Source organism: Labeo rohita, chromosome 10 (genome assembly GCF_022985175.1).
Source record: "Labeo rohita strain BAU-BD-2019 chromosome 10, IGBB_LRoh.1.0, whole genome shotgun sequence".
Lineage (NCBI taxonomy): Eukaryota > Metazoa > Chordata > Actinopteri > Cypriniformes > Cyprinidae > Labeo > Labeo rohita.
The window spans coordinates 1452430-1470822 of NC_066878.1; the positions used below are offsets into that span (position 1 = coordinate 1452430).

At 39.9% G+C, this 18393-nt stretch overlaps 2 protein-coding genes across 2 annotated transcripts; both read left to right on the top strand.

Moving 5' to 3' along the window:
- The first annotated feature begins 10417 nt into the window (after positions 1–10417).
- LOC127171875 (olfactory receptor 10A4-like) lies at positions 10418–11383 on the top strand. The gene has a single exon (XM_051120811.1). The coding sequence runs from the start codon at positions 10418–10420 to the stop codon at positions 11381–11383; it is 966 nt and encodes a 321-aa protein (XP_050976768.1).
- Positions 11384–15089: 3706 nt separating this feature from the next.
- Positions 15090–16118, top strand: LOC127171888 (olfactory receptor 24-like). Its single transcript, XM_051120826.1, has one exon. The coding sequence runs from the start codon at positions 15153–15155 to the stop codon at positions 16116–16118; it is 966 nt and encodes a 321-aa protein (XP_050976783.1). The 5' UTR covers positions 15090–15152.
- The last annotated feature ends 2275 nt before the right edge of the window (positions 16119–18393 follow it).

Consider the following 18393-nt stretch of genomic DNA (forward strand, 5'->3'; position numbering starts at 1 on the left):
TTCTAGTCCATGCTAGCCTATTTTCATCTCCAGATCCTCCACAGCAACCCCTTTTCATCTCCCAACAACAACATCATATCCCCATCACCATCCCCTCAGCATCCTACTCCAGTAGGAGCCTCTCTCCCTACTTCCCCACACTGCCGCAGCAGTGCCCGCTCCAGCTGGAGCAGCCACCCCCTCTTTTTTTTCTCCCTACTGCCGCAGCAGTTCCCGCTCCCGCTGGAGCAGCCACCCCCCTCTCTTTTTTGTTCTCCCTACTGCCGCAGCAGTTCCCGCTCCGCTGGAGCAGCCACCGCAGGAGCTTTTGTTCTCAGTCCCCCTCCGTCCCCCTCCGCCGCTTTTTCCATATTCTTTCCCAGCAGTGCCTGCAAGAGCTCCTCCCGTATTTTCCCGTTTATGCACTACGACTACGTCCAGCATCCCTTCAGCCCAAGCTAAGCATTTTTTGGGGGTTAATTGGCTGCTGTCCTGCAATTTATTAGCCTTCTGGGGGAGCGCTTATTGGGTTCGGGCCAAATGCCGAGCTCGTACCCCTCTCCCTAGGCGGGGGGGTGCCCCGGGTTCGGGAATGATTTCCGAGCTCGGAGCCCTCTCCCGGACAGCACGCCAAACACGCTTAATTTGTACTCTGTTTATTATTTGTAAGTGGGAACTCGTGAAGTGATGTTTTATTAACAAATTTCGGGAGGAGCACGCGCAGATAATTAACACGGCCAATTCACCATCAGTAATCACACTCTCTAAGCAAGAGAGAATCCCTATAAATAACCAAGCAGTCCTACCTCCTCCATCTCTAGTCTTTTCAGCATCCCTCCTCCACCCCGTCTCCTCACCTTCAGCCCGGGGGAGTGCTTATTGGGTTCGGGCCAAATGCCGAGCTCGTACCCCTCTCCCTAGGCAGGGGGGGTGCCCCGGGTTCGGGAATGATTTCCGAGCTCGGAGCCCTCTCCCGGACAGCACGCCAAACACGCTTAATTTGTACTCTGTTTATTATTTGTAAGTGGGAACTCGTGAAACGGCCGTTTCCGAGTTTGAGCGGAGCGCAGTGTCAGTGACAGGGAGTGATTGACGGCTAATATCTAAAATCTGCGTTAAAGTTAAGAATGTACAGATCGAGTTTCATTAGTTATGTAATGTTGGAGAAAACGGCGAAACTGTCACTGTATCAGCTCACAGCAGTCTGGGCAGTAGTTAGGCTAGCGAAAGTTTTGTAAAGAAATTAAAACAAGTCGCACCACAACAATTTCTGGCACTCGCACAAATGCTTCCAAATATATTTTGAGGTCGCGCAGAATAAATTTTGGGAGCATATGCGAACAAAACGGTCGCAATTTCGAGCCCAAAGGGTGAGCGCGGCTAAGGTGGACATCAAGTTCGTGGTATCACCAGTCTTGGAGGGGACGACGGTGTTGCATAATTTGCAGACGACATTGGTCTGACTACGGTCAGACTTATAATATCCAAAAAACTGCCATACTGGCGAGCTGACTTTTCCTCGTTTTGTTTTTTTTTGTTTTGTTTTTTTGTTTTGTTTTTTTTGTTTGTTTTGTTTTTTACAATTTCCTCGCTCGCTGCGGCACTCATTTTCTGCTTATGAAGAGGAATCCAGCAGACCAGCACGAGACAACGATAAGGCGCAACGAACTGATCCTGTTACATGATTGGCTGTTAGCGTGTCACTCCCTACGTTGCTAGGTTACCAGAGAGCGAGTGCCTTTGTTAATGCAACCAAACTTGCTTTGCAACCTCTGTTTTCTTCCGACGAAGAATAAAAAATATCGAACGTTTTATCGAACACATTTTTTATTGATATCGATCACGTGTCTATCGCGATACATATTGTTATCGTTTTATCGCCCAGCCCTACTCGTTGCAATCACTGTCATTGTTCATAAAGCAACTCATCTGATTTAACGTTACTGTTCAGCGGCACTTTGTAAAAAATCATGTATTTGTTCAATTTAAGTCCAGTAAAACTTATTGAATTTTATCTCTTAATGAAATTAGGGCGTTATGATATAGGATTAAATACAAAGGCCTTTCTCAATTCCAGTCCTCACGTACAGTCGCTCTGCATATGTTGCATGCATATATTGCATATATTGCATGCCTCTCTTATTTAATCTGATTCAGAACCTGATTCAGATAACCAGAGAGCTCCGTGACTACACTGTGTTCCAATTAACATGGTCCCTATACAATGTTCATTGCTCCCCATTCCCTGAGCAGTGGAAATCAGTTTAAGTTTACTTAGGAATATTTATTCATGGATTTGCGCTACGCCACTGCCTGCATCATCTTCACACATACGAAACTTACTAGAGAAGTGTGACACAATATATCTTTGTAAATAAATTCTTGTCAGATTTCATTGGTGATTTCAAATATGAAATTTAATCGTAAGAATGGTAAACAGTTTTAGAGTATTTGATGTTTCATCATTTAAAAAGACAGGAGCTGCACTTGCCTGTCCGAGAGACGTTTCAAAGATGGGACTTTGACACAACCCAGGCAACGATTATGGCACAATCAGCCACCAATTGCAGATAAACAAGCAAGCGAACATGCAAAGCAAAACCAATGTTACTCAACTATCGAGGAGAAATAAAGCAACAAGGGCGTCAGATCACAGGTCTTCCTGCTCCTTTAGTTCTCTCCAGCACTGGAAAGCTGATTCGATATTTACACGGGTCCTACTTCTTGCCTTATCGCAGCGTTTCCCACTCCCAGTCCTTTGTATGTATCTCTTATCACGCACAACATTTGTTCTATTCGACCATAAGTGCCCTGCACAGGATTTTCCGCCATGATCCCAGTTTGAAACGAGTGTATATGTTCCATTTAGAGGGCATTAAAGTGTGCGAGACGTTAATTTGAATTGTATTTATTTACAGAGGTATATGATGTCACACTTCACACTTCTCTAGTCAGTTTCATCTGTGTGTGTAAAGACGCTGCAGGCATCAGCGCAGCGCAAATTCATGAATGAATGTGCTAAAGTGGATTTACCCTGCTCAGGGAGTAGGGAGCAATGAACACTGTGTAGGGATCATATGAATCGCAACACAATTCATGCACGTAGCTCTTTCTAACGAGCTGGTTATCTGAATCAGGTGTGTTAACTAAGAGAGACATGCAAAATATGCTGAGGAGGGGGCGCAAAGACTGGGATTTGGAACCGATGCCTTATCGTAGGCCTTTTTTTTGTTCCGCAGATGTTTTCCTCTTTTGTTTTTATCCGCCATCTTTCTGTCGTTGCTTAGCTTGGCTCAGTCCACTGAACACTTTCTCCTCCCCATCAAGAGTAGACACACCCCTTACTGCTGACTGGCTACAAGTTTGTTTTTTCTAAAGCGATTTTGAAAAAAAAAAAAAAAATACAGTACAACTATTTAATTAATTGTGTTATCCTGGTATCGTAGACTTGCTCTCTCCTTTCATACAAATGCAGCTTCTGTCATTTGGCAGGATTGTTTTGTACACAGTAATGGATTATAAGATAACTTACAAACTGGTAAGATTTTGAAACATTTTCGTATATAAAACCAATATCTTTTATTGCCATAATTATTTATGTGGTGAAATGTTGTAGTATGACTGCACCATCTCCCTTAAACGTCCGGGTAGTTTAAACTTGATGCTTCCTTGTAATGGCATTCTTCACGGTGTCACGGAGACACCAACCACAACCACCTCGCCAGTCACACCAGCCACCTACACCCGTTCACAGTCACCTGACTTTTAATGAGGAACACCTGCACCCACTTACCGGCACCACATATAAGCACATTCACCTCATTCCCTTGTCGGCTGGTCTCAGGGTTGCAAGCTTGGCTCTCGACTTACCTGTTCCTGCTTCCCACGCTGCTTCGATCCTTTGTTGTCATGGACTATATCCTATGAATTCAAATAAGAACTGTTTACCTTTGCTGAACAAACTTCTACACATTTATGTTTAAAGGGGTCATCGGATGCTAAGTTCACTTTTTCATGTTGTTTGAACATTAATGTGTGTTTGCAGTGTATGTACACATCTACCCTATAATGATAAAAATCCATGCAGTGGTTTTTAATTAATCTGTAAAAATAATGTCTCCTTTTTCAAATCGAGCCGTTCTCAGATGCCTGTCGGTGTGCCATCACATCTTCAGAGACATGCTCAACCGGGTTCGTAATAATCTACATAGACGACATTCTCATATACTCAACCAGTCTTGAAGAACATTGCCACCACGTCACCCAAGTACTCGAACGCCTCCGTCAGCATCACCTGTTCCTAAAGGGAGAGAAACATGAGTTCCACAAAACTACTGTGCACTTCCTCGGCTATGTGATCACTCCCGAAGAAGTACAGATGGATCAGGGGAATGTGGATGTGGTACAGAACTGGCCTCAACCTAGCACAGTCAAAGAAATGCAAAGATTCCTTGGATTCGCCAATTTCTACTGTCGCTTCATCGCCAACTTCAGTCAAGTGTCCGCTCCACTTACATCACTTCTCCGGAAGAAATCGAAAACACTTACCTGGACACCAGCAGCCCTTGACGCCTTCCACCAGTTAAAGACCGCCTTTTGTACCGCACCAACTCTCACTTACCCAGATCCTCATCTCCACTTTGTGGTAGCAGTAGACGCGTCGACCCTGGGAGTCGGAGCCATCTTGTCCCAGTGGAAAGGTGAACCCCCAGTACTCCATCCATGTGCCTACTTCTCCAAGAAACTGTCCCCGGCAGAGCAAAGTTATGACATCGGGAACTGGGTGTTGTTGGCCATCCAACGTACCCTCTCTCGCTCCTCCAGAATCGCTATTGGTGGCCCGGTATGACCCGGGATGTCACCCGCTACATCAGAGGTTGTTCGGTCTGTGCCATCACGTCCACACCACGTCGTCTGCCTGAGGGTAAATTAGTGCCACTACTTCTACCTCGCCGGCCCTGGTCCCACTTAGGAGTTGACTTCGTCACTGACCTACCTGCCTCCAAAGGATACACCACTAGCTGTGTAAAAAGTGGGATAATGTACTCCGCTTCGCATTGGGCTGCTGAGAAGCCTTTTGGGCTTTATTTTGTGAATGGCTGGTTGTACATTATGCCTTACTTACGGTCTAGAAGATGAAAAGAAATCCCAGCGAAACTTTCCTAAAGACAGTATTATTATATTGTTATTGTTATTTTTTTACTAATTATTTAAATACTTTCCCCTACCCTTCCTATGCATGCAATCATTAACTGAATTCCATCACCGAAGCTATATTATAGGATTTCAATACAGTTAGAATATAACACAGAAGTCATATGGACTACTTCCATGTTGCCTTTATGGAACTTACAGTTTATACAGTTTATATTGCCTTCTGTACAATTGAAGTAAGAAAGCCATTAGCCATGGGGTTAAAACAACATAAAATTAAGTAAATAGTGACAGAATATTTTATTTTTGGATGACCTAAACCTTTAACATCTACTTTGTGAAAAAAATTAAAAAATTAAGATGCATTTATAAACAATCAATGCATTGATTATGTTAGGAAAATTGACAGGAAACAGTAGCAGCCTTATAAGTGTAAGATAGTACACTTACAAGATAGTACTTTCATTGTGCATCAGTGACTAATATAAACTAGGTTTGTCAATAACAGTGTAACATTAATGTAGAATAATACACACTTTCAATACTTTCATACACAATCAATTCTTTCATGGCAATCTACCAAATTTAGGGTGACCCCAGTTGACCTCTTAAATTGCAGATCCTTCAACTAAATAAATCTTCTTGTTAATGATCAGGGGGCATTGTCTCTCACTTTCTTTCTTTTTTAAATGCAGAAAAATGAGGATGAACATTGTTGTGTTTATGTTGTGTCTTCTCTAAGGTCATTAACCCTGACCCTCAAGAGATGAGAGCAACCTGGGGTTAATTAAAGCAGAAATCATTCGCACAGACTAGACCTGGCTGTTTGTTTCATCATTGTCTTAATGAGACAGACAAATTAGTAACTTTGTCAGTGTTGTCTTTATTTAGAAAGAATTAGGGTGTTTGGGGAGTCATTAGGTTGTTTATAAGTGTGGTTTTCCCTTAGGATTGTAATTTCTTTATACAGTGTGAATACACAATAGGTGTCCATAAGGAAACGGCTGTTTTGTTCTAAACTTCACATTTCTACGTCCAAATAATGGTCATTCTGTTAATGGTTTGTCTGAACAATGTCAGATTAGAAACATTAACTCATCTGAAGAAGCTGTGTCAACTCAAAGCATCTTGAATTACACCTTTGTTCATGAATTATTATGATTCTCACATGAAACAGTGCCTTCAGGCATCTCATATTAATTAAACTTAAACCACTTGGACATTACAGGAACAGGTTGACACATTTAAATGTAATTGTTAAAACCAAAAAGCAATATGTTTCAGGAGACTGAAATTGTGCTGTTTCCTCCATCACATTTATGTCTGGTATTTCCTGAAGTATGCAAGTTTGTCTTGTATTTCATAGAATTTTAAAATATTGAGATATTCCTAATGAAAACCTGGTCTAGAGCGCTCAGGATCTCAGACTATAGGCCGGACGTTCAACTTCCAACAGGACAATGTCCCTACCACATAGCCAAGACACTTTTAAGAGTGGAACCACTATGTCAACGTCCTTGAGCTAGACCCCAGACTTGAACCTGATCAAACATCTCTGGAGACAAAATGAAATGTAAAAAATTTAAGAGAATAAAAAAAAAGGGGGTCTGAATACTTTTGCAGGTCAGATTTTTCTCAGCGTTTTTAAAAGAAGTCTCTTGTAGAGTTAGGGTGCTTGGAATCGGGACTTGGACTCAGAATGCAATTGTGAATGAATTTGGACTCAGACTCTGACATTTTGGATGCAGAAAGTTTTCAAAATACAGACAAATCTATGCCATGTGTAATATAAAACATAAGGACTCTAGGACTCGACACTAGTCTCTTGTGCTCACCATGGCTGCATTTATTTGATCAAAAATGCAGCAATATCATAAAATATTATTACAACTTTAACATTACTTCAACTGGTTTTGTGATGGCAAAGCAAAATTTTAAGCCATTACATGATCTGTCAGAATTTTTTCTTACAGTACACTGTTTGCTACTGTGAAGTAGCGAGGAACAAGGAGACTAGATGTCCATGGGCATGACATATCGCCCACATCCTGGAAGGCGCGTCCATGTGCCACAGGAACAACATAGGGAGAAACGGGTGGGAACTTTGGAGGAGGCTCGAAAGGAGGATGGACACCCAGGAGGAGGATCGAGGGAGCCGACCAACGGCGGTGGAGCAGGTGGTGGAGGAGCCTGAGGCGGGGCTGGACAGCTGATGAGCCAGGTTGACAAGGAGGATCCGGAGGGCTGAGGTGGAACAGATGCGGAGGGGTGGGTCCAGAAGGCCACGTTGGAGCTGGAGCGACAGAGGACCAAGGCGGAGCCGGAGGGATGAGGGAGCCTGGCGGAGCCAGTGGACTGCCCGGCCACGGTGGAGAGGAGGGAGCTAGGAACCATGGTGAAGCTGGTGGGTCAACAGGCCGATGCGGAGTCCTGAACTCTGAGGTTGGAGGCAGAGACAGGGAATTCTCCAGCCACGACACCAGTGGAGACTGGCAGACCATTTGTGCGGTGATCCCATCGCACAAATGATGGGCAGAGACAGGCCATGTGCCACAGGAACAACATAGGGAGAAACGGGTGGGAACTTTGGAGGAGGCTCGGAAGGAGGATGGACACCCAGGAGGAGGATCCAGGGAGCCGACCAACGGTGGTGGAGCAGGTGGTGGAGGAGCCTGAGGCGGGGCTGGACAGCTGATGAGCCAGCTGGGGAGGAAGCAGGAGTGGGGGGGAGGAAGCAGGAGTGGGAGGGAGGAAGCAGGAGTGGGAGGGAGGGAGGGTGGGCATTTTTGAGCCTCCAGGCTCCCAAGGCCGCCCTTGGAACAGAAGTCCTCTCTCGGCTGAACTTGGGAACAGAGTCTTGCTCTGGGCTGGACTTGGAAACTAGAGCCCTCTCTGGGCTAAACTCAGGAATGAGAGCCTGTTTTAGATGGGAGTTGTTTTAGAAATATTTTAGAGCTTTTAGTTTTATATTTGATGTTTTTTTTAGTTTAGTTTTAGATTTTACCAATTTTTTCATAATGCTGTCTATGCATTGACAATGAAGCAGTTCTGGCACGCAACCTGTCTTCTTATTATAGCTACTTAAGCTATCCAGTTGTAGTGAACAAGAGAAAGAGACTTCAAGAAAGCTAAGGTTCAGCTCAGCTCTTGAGTAACCTTAAATATTGCATTCGGCTGCCCTTCAGTTGCAAAGGACCCAGCAGTGACAGACCCTGTCTAACTCTTGCCGCTCTGAAAGCAGCGCAGCCCAGTCCACAAAGGACCTCCGCATAGGCAGACACTGCCTGAAACACATGGCTCCTCGATGATGCAGCCTGGCTGCAAAGGACCCTGTGAAGACCCATCTGACCCAGCTGCCTGGTCCATGGTCTAAGGACCCCTTTGGCACAACAGCAGTTCAACATTCTCCAGGTCAGTGCATCGACGGCTACTAGAACGCAACTCTGTGCCCTCCCCACTGTACGCAATCTGCATCACCAGTGGAAGACGTCTCTGTCGCCGGACTGATCACCCGACCACGTGGAACGTAACTATAAACTTACCAAACCTCTTTCCTAAAGACCTTGGCTTAGTTTATACATGCAGCCTATGTTTTCTAACCTGTTTAAATAACATTTACTTGGGGTCAGTATTACAAATGATAGCTATATTGTTTGTTCAAAGATAAATAAGCAGTTATTTATCATTAAGTCTACCAGAGCCATTAAGTGGTTTTCCATAAGCAACATTACCATAGAAATCTCTTCCATTGCTACATTCAGCTCAACAGCATTGCATTCTGCCATTCTGTATTCACTCTATTTAGTTGTTTTATGATTTATTTGATATCTTCTTTCATGTGTAGTTGCCTATTATCTGTTAGCAGTGCATATTCATTTATTGGTTTTATCACTAGTTGTTGTATTTACTCTTGCATATCTATTGTTAATAAATTTCATTAATTTTATTACAGTTGTGTCTTTCTTGTGTCGATGATCCAAGGCTCTACTAGCTAGCTAAACCACCAAACTTTCAGATAGATCAGTTGACCAACTCGCTCCAGAGTGCAAATCTTAAATTACTGAACCTATTGACAAATTAACAGTCCTTGACTGACACACTGAACCAAGCAAGGTGGGAGCTGGTCATCTGATATACTCACAACCGCACCTTGAGTGATGTGTTACCCAAAAATCACAGCGTCATTGGTGACATGAGTCCCCTTTACTACACAGTCAAGACAGATAATGATTTTGTTTTGTTTTTTTTTCTTTCATATTAACAGCACAGAGAGCAGTACTGTATCTTACTGTATCTAACGCTGTAACTTAGACAAATCTAATATAAACATGCCATTTCTCCAAGCTGTTTACATTCACAGACATAACCGACTGTGTTCATGTAAACTTTGTGGGTTTTTGACATAACCGTTTGTGTATTTGACAGTTTAAGCACAATAAGACATGAAACTCACATGCTGCGTGACAGCCATTTCCTGTGCGCGTGCTTTGGATATGTGTGCCCGTATATCAGAAGTTTAAACTGAAATGGCTTTAAAACACATGCAAATAATACCATTTCAGTATTACAAAGAACTGCAGTGTCACATGAGTGCGGCAGACAAAAACAAACAAATGTTTTGACAGAGGCATGGCCTTCATTTGCATTTAAAGATGGATGCACAAACAACAACAATAGCATGTTTTTGCTTTCACTCAAAATGGGCATTTTCAAAGTAATATAATAAATTATCTGTGGGGTATTTTGAGCTGAAACTTTACAGACACATTCTAGGGGCACTTGAGACTTATATTACATCTTTTTATAAAGGGCATAATAGGTCCCCTTTAGGGCAATTAGTTACACCATCATTAATCGCACATTAATGAAGTAAAAAAACAATGTATTTTTCTCTCAAGACATTAGATATTAGATACCCTAGGTTTTTTCCTGTTTAATGACACCTCTGGAGGAAAAACTGGCCAATATATTGTCCAAAATGTTCTTAAGTTCATATTCAGGATTCACAGTGATCCTGGACTGTGAAGCAGAGGCAGAAACTGCAGGGAAGACAAGAGTGTCTGCATTATCCACAAACTACAGCATCATTGCGTGTAAGTATGCGATTAAGACAATCATCGTAACATGTCAAGTGTAGATTTTCATTATATTTCTGGTTGAATGTCATAAAGGCTTATGTCCTTAAACGTTATGAAGGTGATATGTAAAGCACAGACTATTTGTGACTGTTTCCTCACAGGTATCTGGTTTCTCGCCCACTGAAAGGTTGTAGAAAAGGACGGCCATGCAAAATGCTAGTGACTCCATCATTCAGCCTGCAGGATTTTACATTGTTGCACTGAGTTCAATGTCTTACAGTAATATCTATGTCATGTTCCTCACTGCGGTTTATGTGATCACAATCATGTGCAATATCTTTCTTATCGCCATCATTTTCTATGATCACCGTCTGCATGTCCCAAAGTTCATGGCTGTTGGTAATCTGGCTGTGGTTGATCTTGTTCTCAGCACCTCTCTTGTGCCGGGCATGATAAAGACTTACATTGTTCTAGACAATTTTGTGCCATTCAATCTGTGCCTTGTACAAATGTACACTTACTATACCTTTTTATCACTTGAACCACTTTGTTTATGTATTCTCTCTTATGACAGGTTCATTGCGATCTGTTTCCCTTTAAGACAGGAGTCTATAAACACAAACACCAGAATGGCTTATATAATTGGTGCAGCTTGGTTCTTTGGTTTTACTATATTACTTTATGGCACTTCATCCATCCCAGCTCTCTCATTTTGTGGCTCTCTTAAGGTCAACAGCTATTTTTGTGATTATGCTCCTGTTTTAAGACTTGCTTGTAGCGATACAACATCCCAGTGGAATTTTGCCACTGCTTTAACTCTACTCTTTATAGTTTTGCCTTTAATTTTTATTTTGTTGACTTACATGGGTATTCTGACTGCTGTATTTAGAATGAAAAATAATCAGAGCCGTTATAAGGCGCTGGCCACGTGCACAGAGCACCTCATAATAGTGGCTCTATTCTTTATTCCAATTTTTATTATCTTCAATCTTGGATTTTTTGGAATTATTATAAACTCAAATGTAAGAACAGTGTGTTTGTCTTTGTCATCCCTCCTCACACCCTGCGTGAATCCCATCCTCTACTCACTGAAAACTAAAGAGATTCAAAGCAGGATTCACTCATTGTTAACGCAGAGACTGTCTGTTCATCCTCTAAAAACTTCACATTAATGTACAACGCTGTTTTGGAGGCTTTCTGTGTTGCTGTTATTGAAAATTTTCAATAACATTTATACATTCAATAACATACATTTAAATCTCTTATTTTTCTTTTGTTTTGCAGTTAACTTTGTTCACCTTGCAGTATTTAGTCATAAAGAACACATCTCCATATTTTCCTATACTGTGCAACACTACTGTTTTCAGACAGCTTTTGTTTGCTCTTTTCTGTCATACACTCTTTAAAATGATGTAAATCTCTATGTTAGTCAAAACCCCCGCAGCCTTATTCTTTTCTTTATTACCACATACATAAATAAAAGTGTTTCTTTTCAATAACTGTACTGTTTAAAACTTTCTAAAACTTTCACTTTGGTCTCCAAAGTACCAGGTCTACTTTCAAAACTGCTGGCTGACTGACCAGAATTTCAGACAGTTAACTTAGTACATGCAATTAATCCCACCTACAATGAATGTTGTTAAGTATACTTTTATATTGCAAAAATTTCACATTCAATATTCAAATTAAATATTTGTTATTTTTTTATGACTGAAAGTGAGTATCATCACTGATAGCAATATTACTGATGTCTCTATAATTATTCTTCTTTTTCCCTAATATTTAACCACTGACTATAGCCATTCAACATTACAGTATAATTAAGAGCAATCAATTTTAATAGCACACTTGAATAAACTTTTTGTAAGGTACATTAGCATGCCTTAATAACTGTCAGGCTTAGTTTAGCTACCAAATCAGACATAAGAAGGATGGACAGTCTGGACTGCTGACAGGATTACTGGTGATCTCCCACCCATCATGCAGAATCTTTGCTTTTTCAGATGAAGAGGGCAGGTAAAATCATCACAAATTCTGAGCTGTTCCTACCCACAGGCCATCTCTCTCTTTTAAACATTTAAATGCCTCCCAAGACTTCTTTTAGCGCAATACTCCCACTGTTTAGTCCAATATCCTGTAAATGTACTTCTATTTATTCATATCACCCATAATACTAATAATTATAGTACAAGTACAAATAAATTCCAAATGTGAGGCAACCTTAGTTGACCTCTTCACTTCCAGTTGCTACAAACTAAACAAATCCCTCTTGAGAACTCTTTCTCTCATTTTCTTTTCATTTGAGTTCTGAGAGTATTATGTCATCTTTTCAAATTTACGGAGATCACTTAAGTCACTCTGAGGATGAACACTGTTGTGTTTACATTGTGTCTTCTCTAAGCTCATTAACACTAAACCTCATGAGATGAGAGCAGCCTGGGGTTAATTAGAGCAGAAACCATTCACACAGATTAGTCCTAATTTGTTTGTTTGTTCATAACTGCTTTAAAGGAGAAGTCCACTTCCAGAACAACAATTTACAGATAATGTACTCACCCCCTTGTCATTCAAGATGTTAATTTGTCTTTCTTTCTTCAGTCGTAAAGAAATTGTGTTTTTTGAGGAAAACATTTCAGGATTTTTCTTCATATAATGGACTGCTATGGTTCCCCCGAGTTTGATCTTTCAAAATGCAGTTTAAATGCGGCTTCAAACGATCCCAGATGTGGTTGTAAATGATCCCAGCTGAGGAAGAAGGGTCTTAGCTAGCAAAACGATCGGTTATTTTCATTTTAAAAAATACAGTTTAAATACATTTTAATCTCAAGCGCTCGTCTTGTCTTACTCTCCCTGAACTCTGTGTATTCTGGCTCAAGACAGGTAGGGTATGTTGAAAAACTCAGAGTGTATTTGAAGAGTTCAGATGCAAAACCAGCTAAAAGCCATCTCGGTCAAAAATGAGATAATGATACTGAGTAAATGCTCCTGACACATATTATACGTCTATCAAATACTTTTATTTCAAACTCGCTAAATTCCGGCCTCAGCCCAATCAGCAGTACCAGTACTTACATAGAAACCTATACAAAGTAGCCAGAAATAAATGCTCATTTTAAAGAAATACATCAGATGGATTTAGGGGCTTTGGCATCTGAACTCTTCATTTTCTCCCTCAACTTCAAAAATAATTTCAAAATCATTCCACGTCACGGCAGAAGTACCGACCCAGTCTTTGCAAAGTGAACATGCAAAGAAGATCAAACACCCTCAAAAAAAAAAGGTAAAACAGCGATATAGGATGATTTTAAAGTTGAGGGAGAAAATACGGTCAGAGTTTTTCGACATACCCTAACTGTCATGAGCTAGAATACACAGAGTTCAGGGAGAGTAAGACATATGAGCGTTTGAGATTAAAAAGTATATAAATTGTAGGGCTGCATGATAAATCACATGCGACTGTCAGACATGTTTAGTCAGTAAAGCCGGTACTGGTACTTTGATTAGTAATAAATCTCCATTGTGCGATTCATCTGTGATTATCAGCATGATTTTGCATAGCTTGTCTGATAATCGCATGCGATTTATTGTGCAGCCCTAATAAATTGTATTATTTTTATGAAAACAACCGATCATTTCGCGAGCTAAGACCCTTCTTCCTCGGCTGGGAACATTGCGTTTTGTTCTAAACTTTACATTTCCAAATGTCCAAACAATGGTCCTTCTGTTAACAGATTGTCTGAACAATGAAAGATTGGAAACATTAGCTCATGTGGAGAAGCTGTGTCAACTCAAAGCTCTATAAATTCTGTAAATCCAATTTTCTCTGGATGGCCCAAATGTCTTGTATTTTATAGAATTTTAAAGTTAAATGTGCATGTATACTGCTATATACAGTACAGCACAATTCCATTAGCAATGATGGGCATCACATTGTGTATTTTTCATTTTTATTTTTTTATTTTTTCAGAGGCAGGGACTGGTCATAGATGGAAAGATGAACACGGAAAATACAGAAATAACCTTACTGAAAACCTGGTCTAGAATGCTCAGAGTCTCAGACTAGGCCAAGTAGCTTTGGGAAGACTCTATGAATGTATTTAAATGGCCCAATGATCGAACCTAATCAAACATCTCTGGAGGGACCTGGATGGAAAATGGATTTTGCTCACCCTGGCCACAACCTTTTCGAACTGTTGCCATCTGGCCAGCGACTGCAGGGCTGCGGCTCTCCAGGACTGATGTTTGCCACCCCTGCACTAGAGCATATCTAGACACAGCAGCAGTTTCTTCCCAGAGGCCATCTCTCTCTGTTGAACAGTTAAATGCCTCCCATGATCTCACTGTTTAGCGCAATATCCTGTAAATTCACTTTTATTTATTCATATTATTACCCATTATACTGTAAATATGTAAATAATTGTTAAATACTTCTAGTCTGACTTAACCTGCAACGTTATTACAAAAATGAATACAAAAATAAACAGACTAATTAGTGACACTTTAGGCAGCTAGTTACACCACCATTAATCTCACATTAATGAAGTAATAAGTGCTAATGAATTACTTTTCTCTAAAGACTATTTAGATATCAGATATTTTTTTCTCTTTAATGGCACCTCTGGAGGAAAAACTGCCCAATATATTGTACCAAAAAACATGATCAGGTTAACATTCAGGATTCACAGTGATCCTGGACTGCAGCAGAGGCAGAAACTGCAAGGAAGGTAACAACGTCTGCATTATCCTCAAACCACCACGAAATTGTTGCATGTATGTATACGACTAAGTGTCATAAAGGCTTATGTCCTCAAATAACACAGATGTTAAAGGTGATTTGTAAAGCACAGACTGTTTGTGAATGTTTCTCACAGGTATCTTGTTTCTCACCCACTAAAAGCAAAGCACACTGCAAGGAAGCTAGGTCGCAAAAAAAGGACGGCCATGCAGAACGCCAGCAACTCCATCATTCAGCCTGCAGGGTTTTACATTGTTGCTTTGAGTTCAATGTCTTATAGTAATATCTATGTTATGTTCCTCACTGTGCTTTATGTGATCACAATCGTGTGCAATGTCTTTCTGATTAGCATCATTTTCTATGATCACCGTCTGCATGTCCCAAAGTTCATGGCTGTTGGTAATCTGGCTGTGGTTGATATTGTTCTCAGCACCTCTCTTGTGCCAGGCATGATCAAGACGTACATTGTTCTCGACAATTTTGTGTCATTCTATCTGTGCATTGTGCAAATGTACACTTACTATACTTTTTTATCCCTCGAACCATTTTCCTTATGTATTCTCTCTTATGACAGGTTCATTGCAATCTGTTTGCCTTTAAGACAGGAGTCTGTAAACACAAACACCAGAATGGGTTATATAATCGGCACAGTTTGGATCTTTGTTTGTACCATAGTACTCTATGGCTGTGTAACCATCCCAACCATCTCATTTTGTGGCTCTCTTAAGGTCAACAGCTATTTTTGCGATAAAGCTCCTGTTTTAAGACTTGCTTGTAGTGATGTGACATCCCATTGGAACTTTTCCACTGCTTTAACTATACTCTTCTTGACTGGACCTTTCATTTTTATTTTCTTGACCTACATGGGTATACTGAGCGCTGTATTCAGAATGAAAAATAATCAGAGCCGTTATAAGGCACTGGCCACGTGCACAGAGCACCTCATAATAGTGGCCTTATTCTTCATTCCAATTTTTGTTATTTTCAGTCTTGGTTTTTTTGGAATTATTATAAACTCAAATGTAAGAACAGTGTGTCTGTCTTTGTCGTCCCTCCTCACACCCTGTGTGAATCCCATCCTCTACTCACTGAAAAGTAAAGAGATTCGAAGCAGGATTTATTCTTTGTTAACCCAGAGACTGTCTGTTCATCCTATAAAAAGTTTGCATTAATGCACAACATAAATGTGGTTCAAATCTAAAGTGCTGAGATTTATTTATAATGTTATCTTGGGGGCTTTCTGTAATGCTTCTGTGATGGTGTTAGTTCATGTTAGTTTCTCAATAAAATATGTAGTTCTACATTTGCTCTGCAGTTATCTTGTAAAAACTAACACTCTTTAATTTGCACCATTTAACTATATAGAACATAAATTATAAAGAATGCAGCATGTTTTCTTTCATTGTGGAACATCTCTGTATGAACTAAAAAATGACAAAGAAATGATCATGTATGTATGTGAATACATGTATTAGTTCAGAAATGATGGTTGGAGACAATATTTATAGTGAGTGTGATAAAAGAACAAATGTACACGCCTGGGAAAAAGCTGCCTCCACATCAGGCTATTTAACACCACAAATAAAACCAATTCTATTTTTTTTATATAATAGATGCACTATTTATAATTTCTTTCTTTGTATCCACAATATCTTTTTTGAAAATTTAAAAAAACTAAATTCACTATAAAAACGCAGCAGCCTTGAAAAATTGAAGTGATTCAGCCCATTGCAATTGTCTTTTATAACACTGCAATCTAGTGGGTGAAAGTAGTAATTACACTTGCCTTTTTTTAAGCCAGGGGTCTCCAACCTTTTTGCATTTGAGAGCTACTCTTTAAAAATGAAAGTGGCTGAGAGCTACCCATGTTATACAATACTTAAATCTCTTAAATAGGCCTAATATATAATTCCAAACTGTTATTCGTAATATAACATGGTATAATACATGTTAAAATATGCTGGAAATGTTAAAAAAGTACTGATTCACACACTTAAATCATTTCAAGTTTTATGTTGAAAACCAACAAAAGCAGCACTATGCACTTTTGGTTTACATAAATGCTGAAATAAAAACATTAAACTAACAAAAAATGAACATGTTATCTACTGACATGTATTAATGTTCAAATAAAGTTTTGACCAAAAAAGTTTTAACATTCTTTATATATATATAGACAGATAGATAGATAGATAGAAAGAAAGAAAGATAGTACTTTCATTGTGCATCAGTGACTAATAAACTAGGTTTGTCAGTAACAGTGTAACATTAATGTAGAATAATACACACTTTGTAACTTTGCAAATGTTGTCTTTATTTAGAAAGAATTAGGGTTTTGGGGAGTCATTAGGTTGTTTATGAGTGTGTTTTTTCCTAAAGATTGTAATTTCTTTATACAGTATATATACAATAGGAAGGAAATGGCTGCGTTTTGTTCTAAACTTTACATTTCTATGTCCAAACAATGGTCCTTCTGTTAACAGTTTGTCTGAACAATGGAAGATTTGAAACATTAGCTCATCTGGAGAAGCTGTGTCAACTCAAAGCTCTATAAATTAAGGCATTTGGTAAATCCAATAGCCTCTGGATGGCCCAAACGTCTTGTATTTTATAGAGTTTTAAAGATAAATGTGCAGGTATACTGCTATATACAGTACAGCACAATTCCAAACAGCAATGATGGCCATCACACAGTGTAATTTTTTTTTTTTTTTTTTTCAGAGGCAGGGACTGATCATAGATGGAAAGATGAACACAGAAAATACAGAAATAACCTTACTGAAAAACTGGTCTAGAACGCTCAGTGTTCAACAGGAAAATGACTCTAAGCACACAGCCAAGCCAAGGCAAAAATAGCTTTGGGCAGACTCTATGAATGTATTTAAATGGCCCAGTGATCGAACCTAATCAAACATCTCTGGAGAGACCCGGATGAAAAATGGATTTTGTTCACCCTGGCCACAACTTTTTTGAACTGTTGCCATCTGGCCAGCGACTGCAGGGCTGCGGCTCTCCAGGACTGATGTTCGCCACCCCTGCACTAGACCATATCTAGACACAGCAGCAGTTTCTTCCCACAGGCCATCTCTCTCTGCTGATCATTTAAATGCCTCCCATGATCTCACTGTTTAGCACAATATCCTGTAAATTCACTTTTATTTATTCATATAATTACCCATTATACTGTAAATATGTAAACAATTATTAAATACTTCTAATCCGACTTAACCTGTAACGTTATTACAAAAATGAACACAAAAATAAACAGACTAATTAGTGACACTTCAGGCAATTAGTTACACCACCATTCATCTCACATTAATGAAGTAATAAGTGCTAATGAATGTCATTTCTCTAAAGACTATTTAGATATCAGATATTTTTTTCTCTTTAATGGCACCTCTGGAGGAAAAACTGCCCAATATATTGTCCCAAAAAACATGATCA

Coding starts and splice junctions, on each gene's coding strand:
- LOC127171875 (XM_051120811.1), top strand. CDS start 10,418: ATGCAAAATGCTAGTGACTCCATCATTCAGCCTGCAGGATTTTACATT.
- LOC127171888 (XM_051120826.1), top strand. CDS start 15,153: ATGCAGAACGCCAGCAACTCCATCATTCAGCCTGCAGGGTTTTACATT.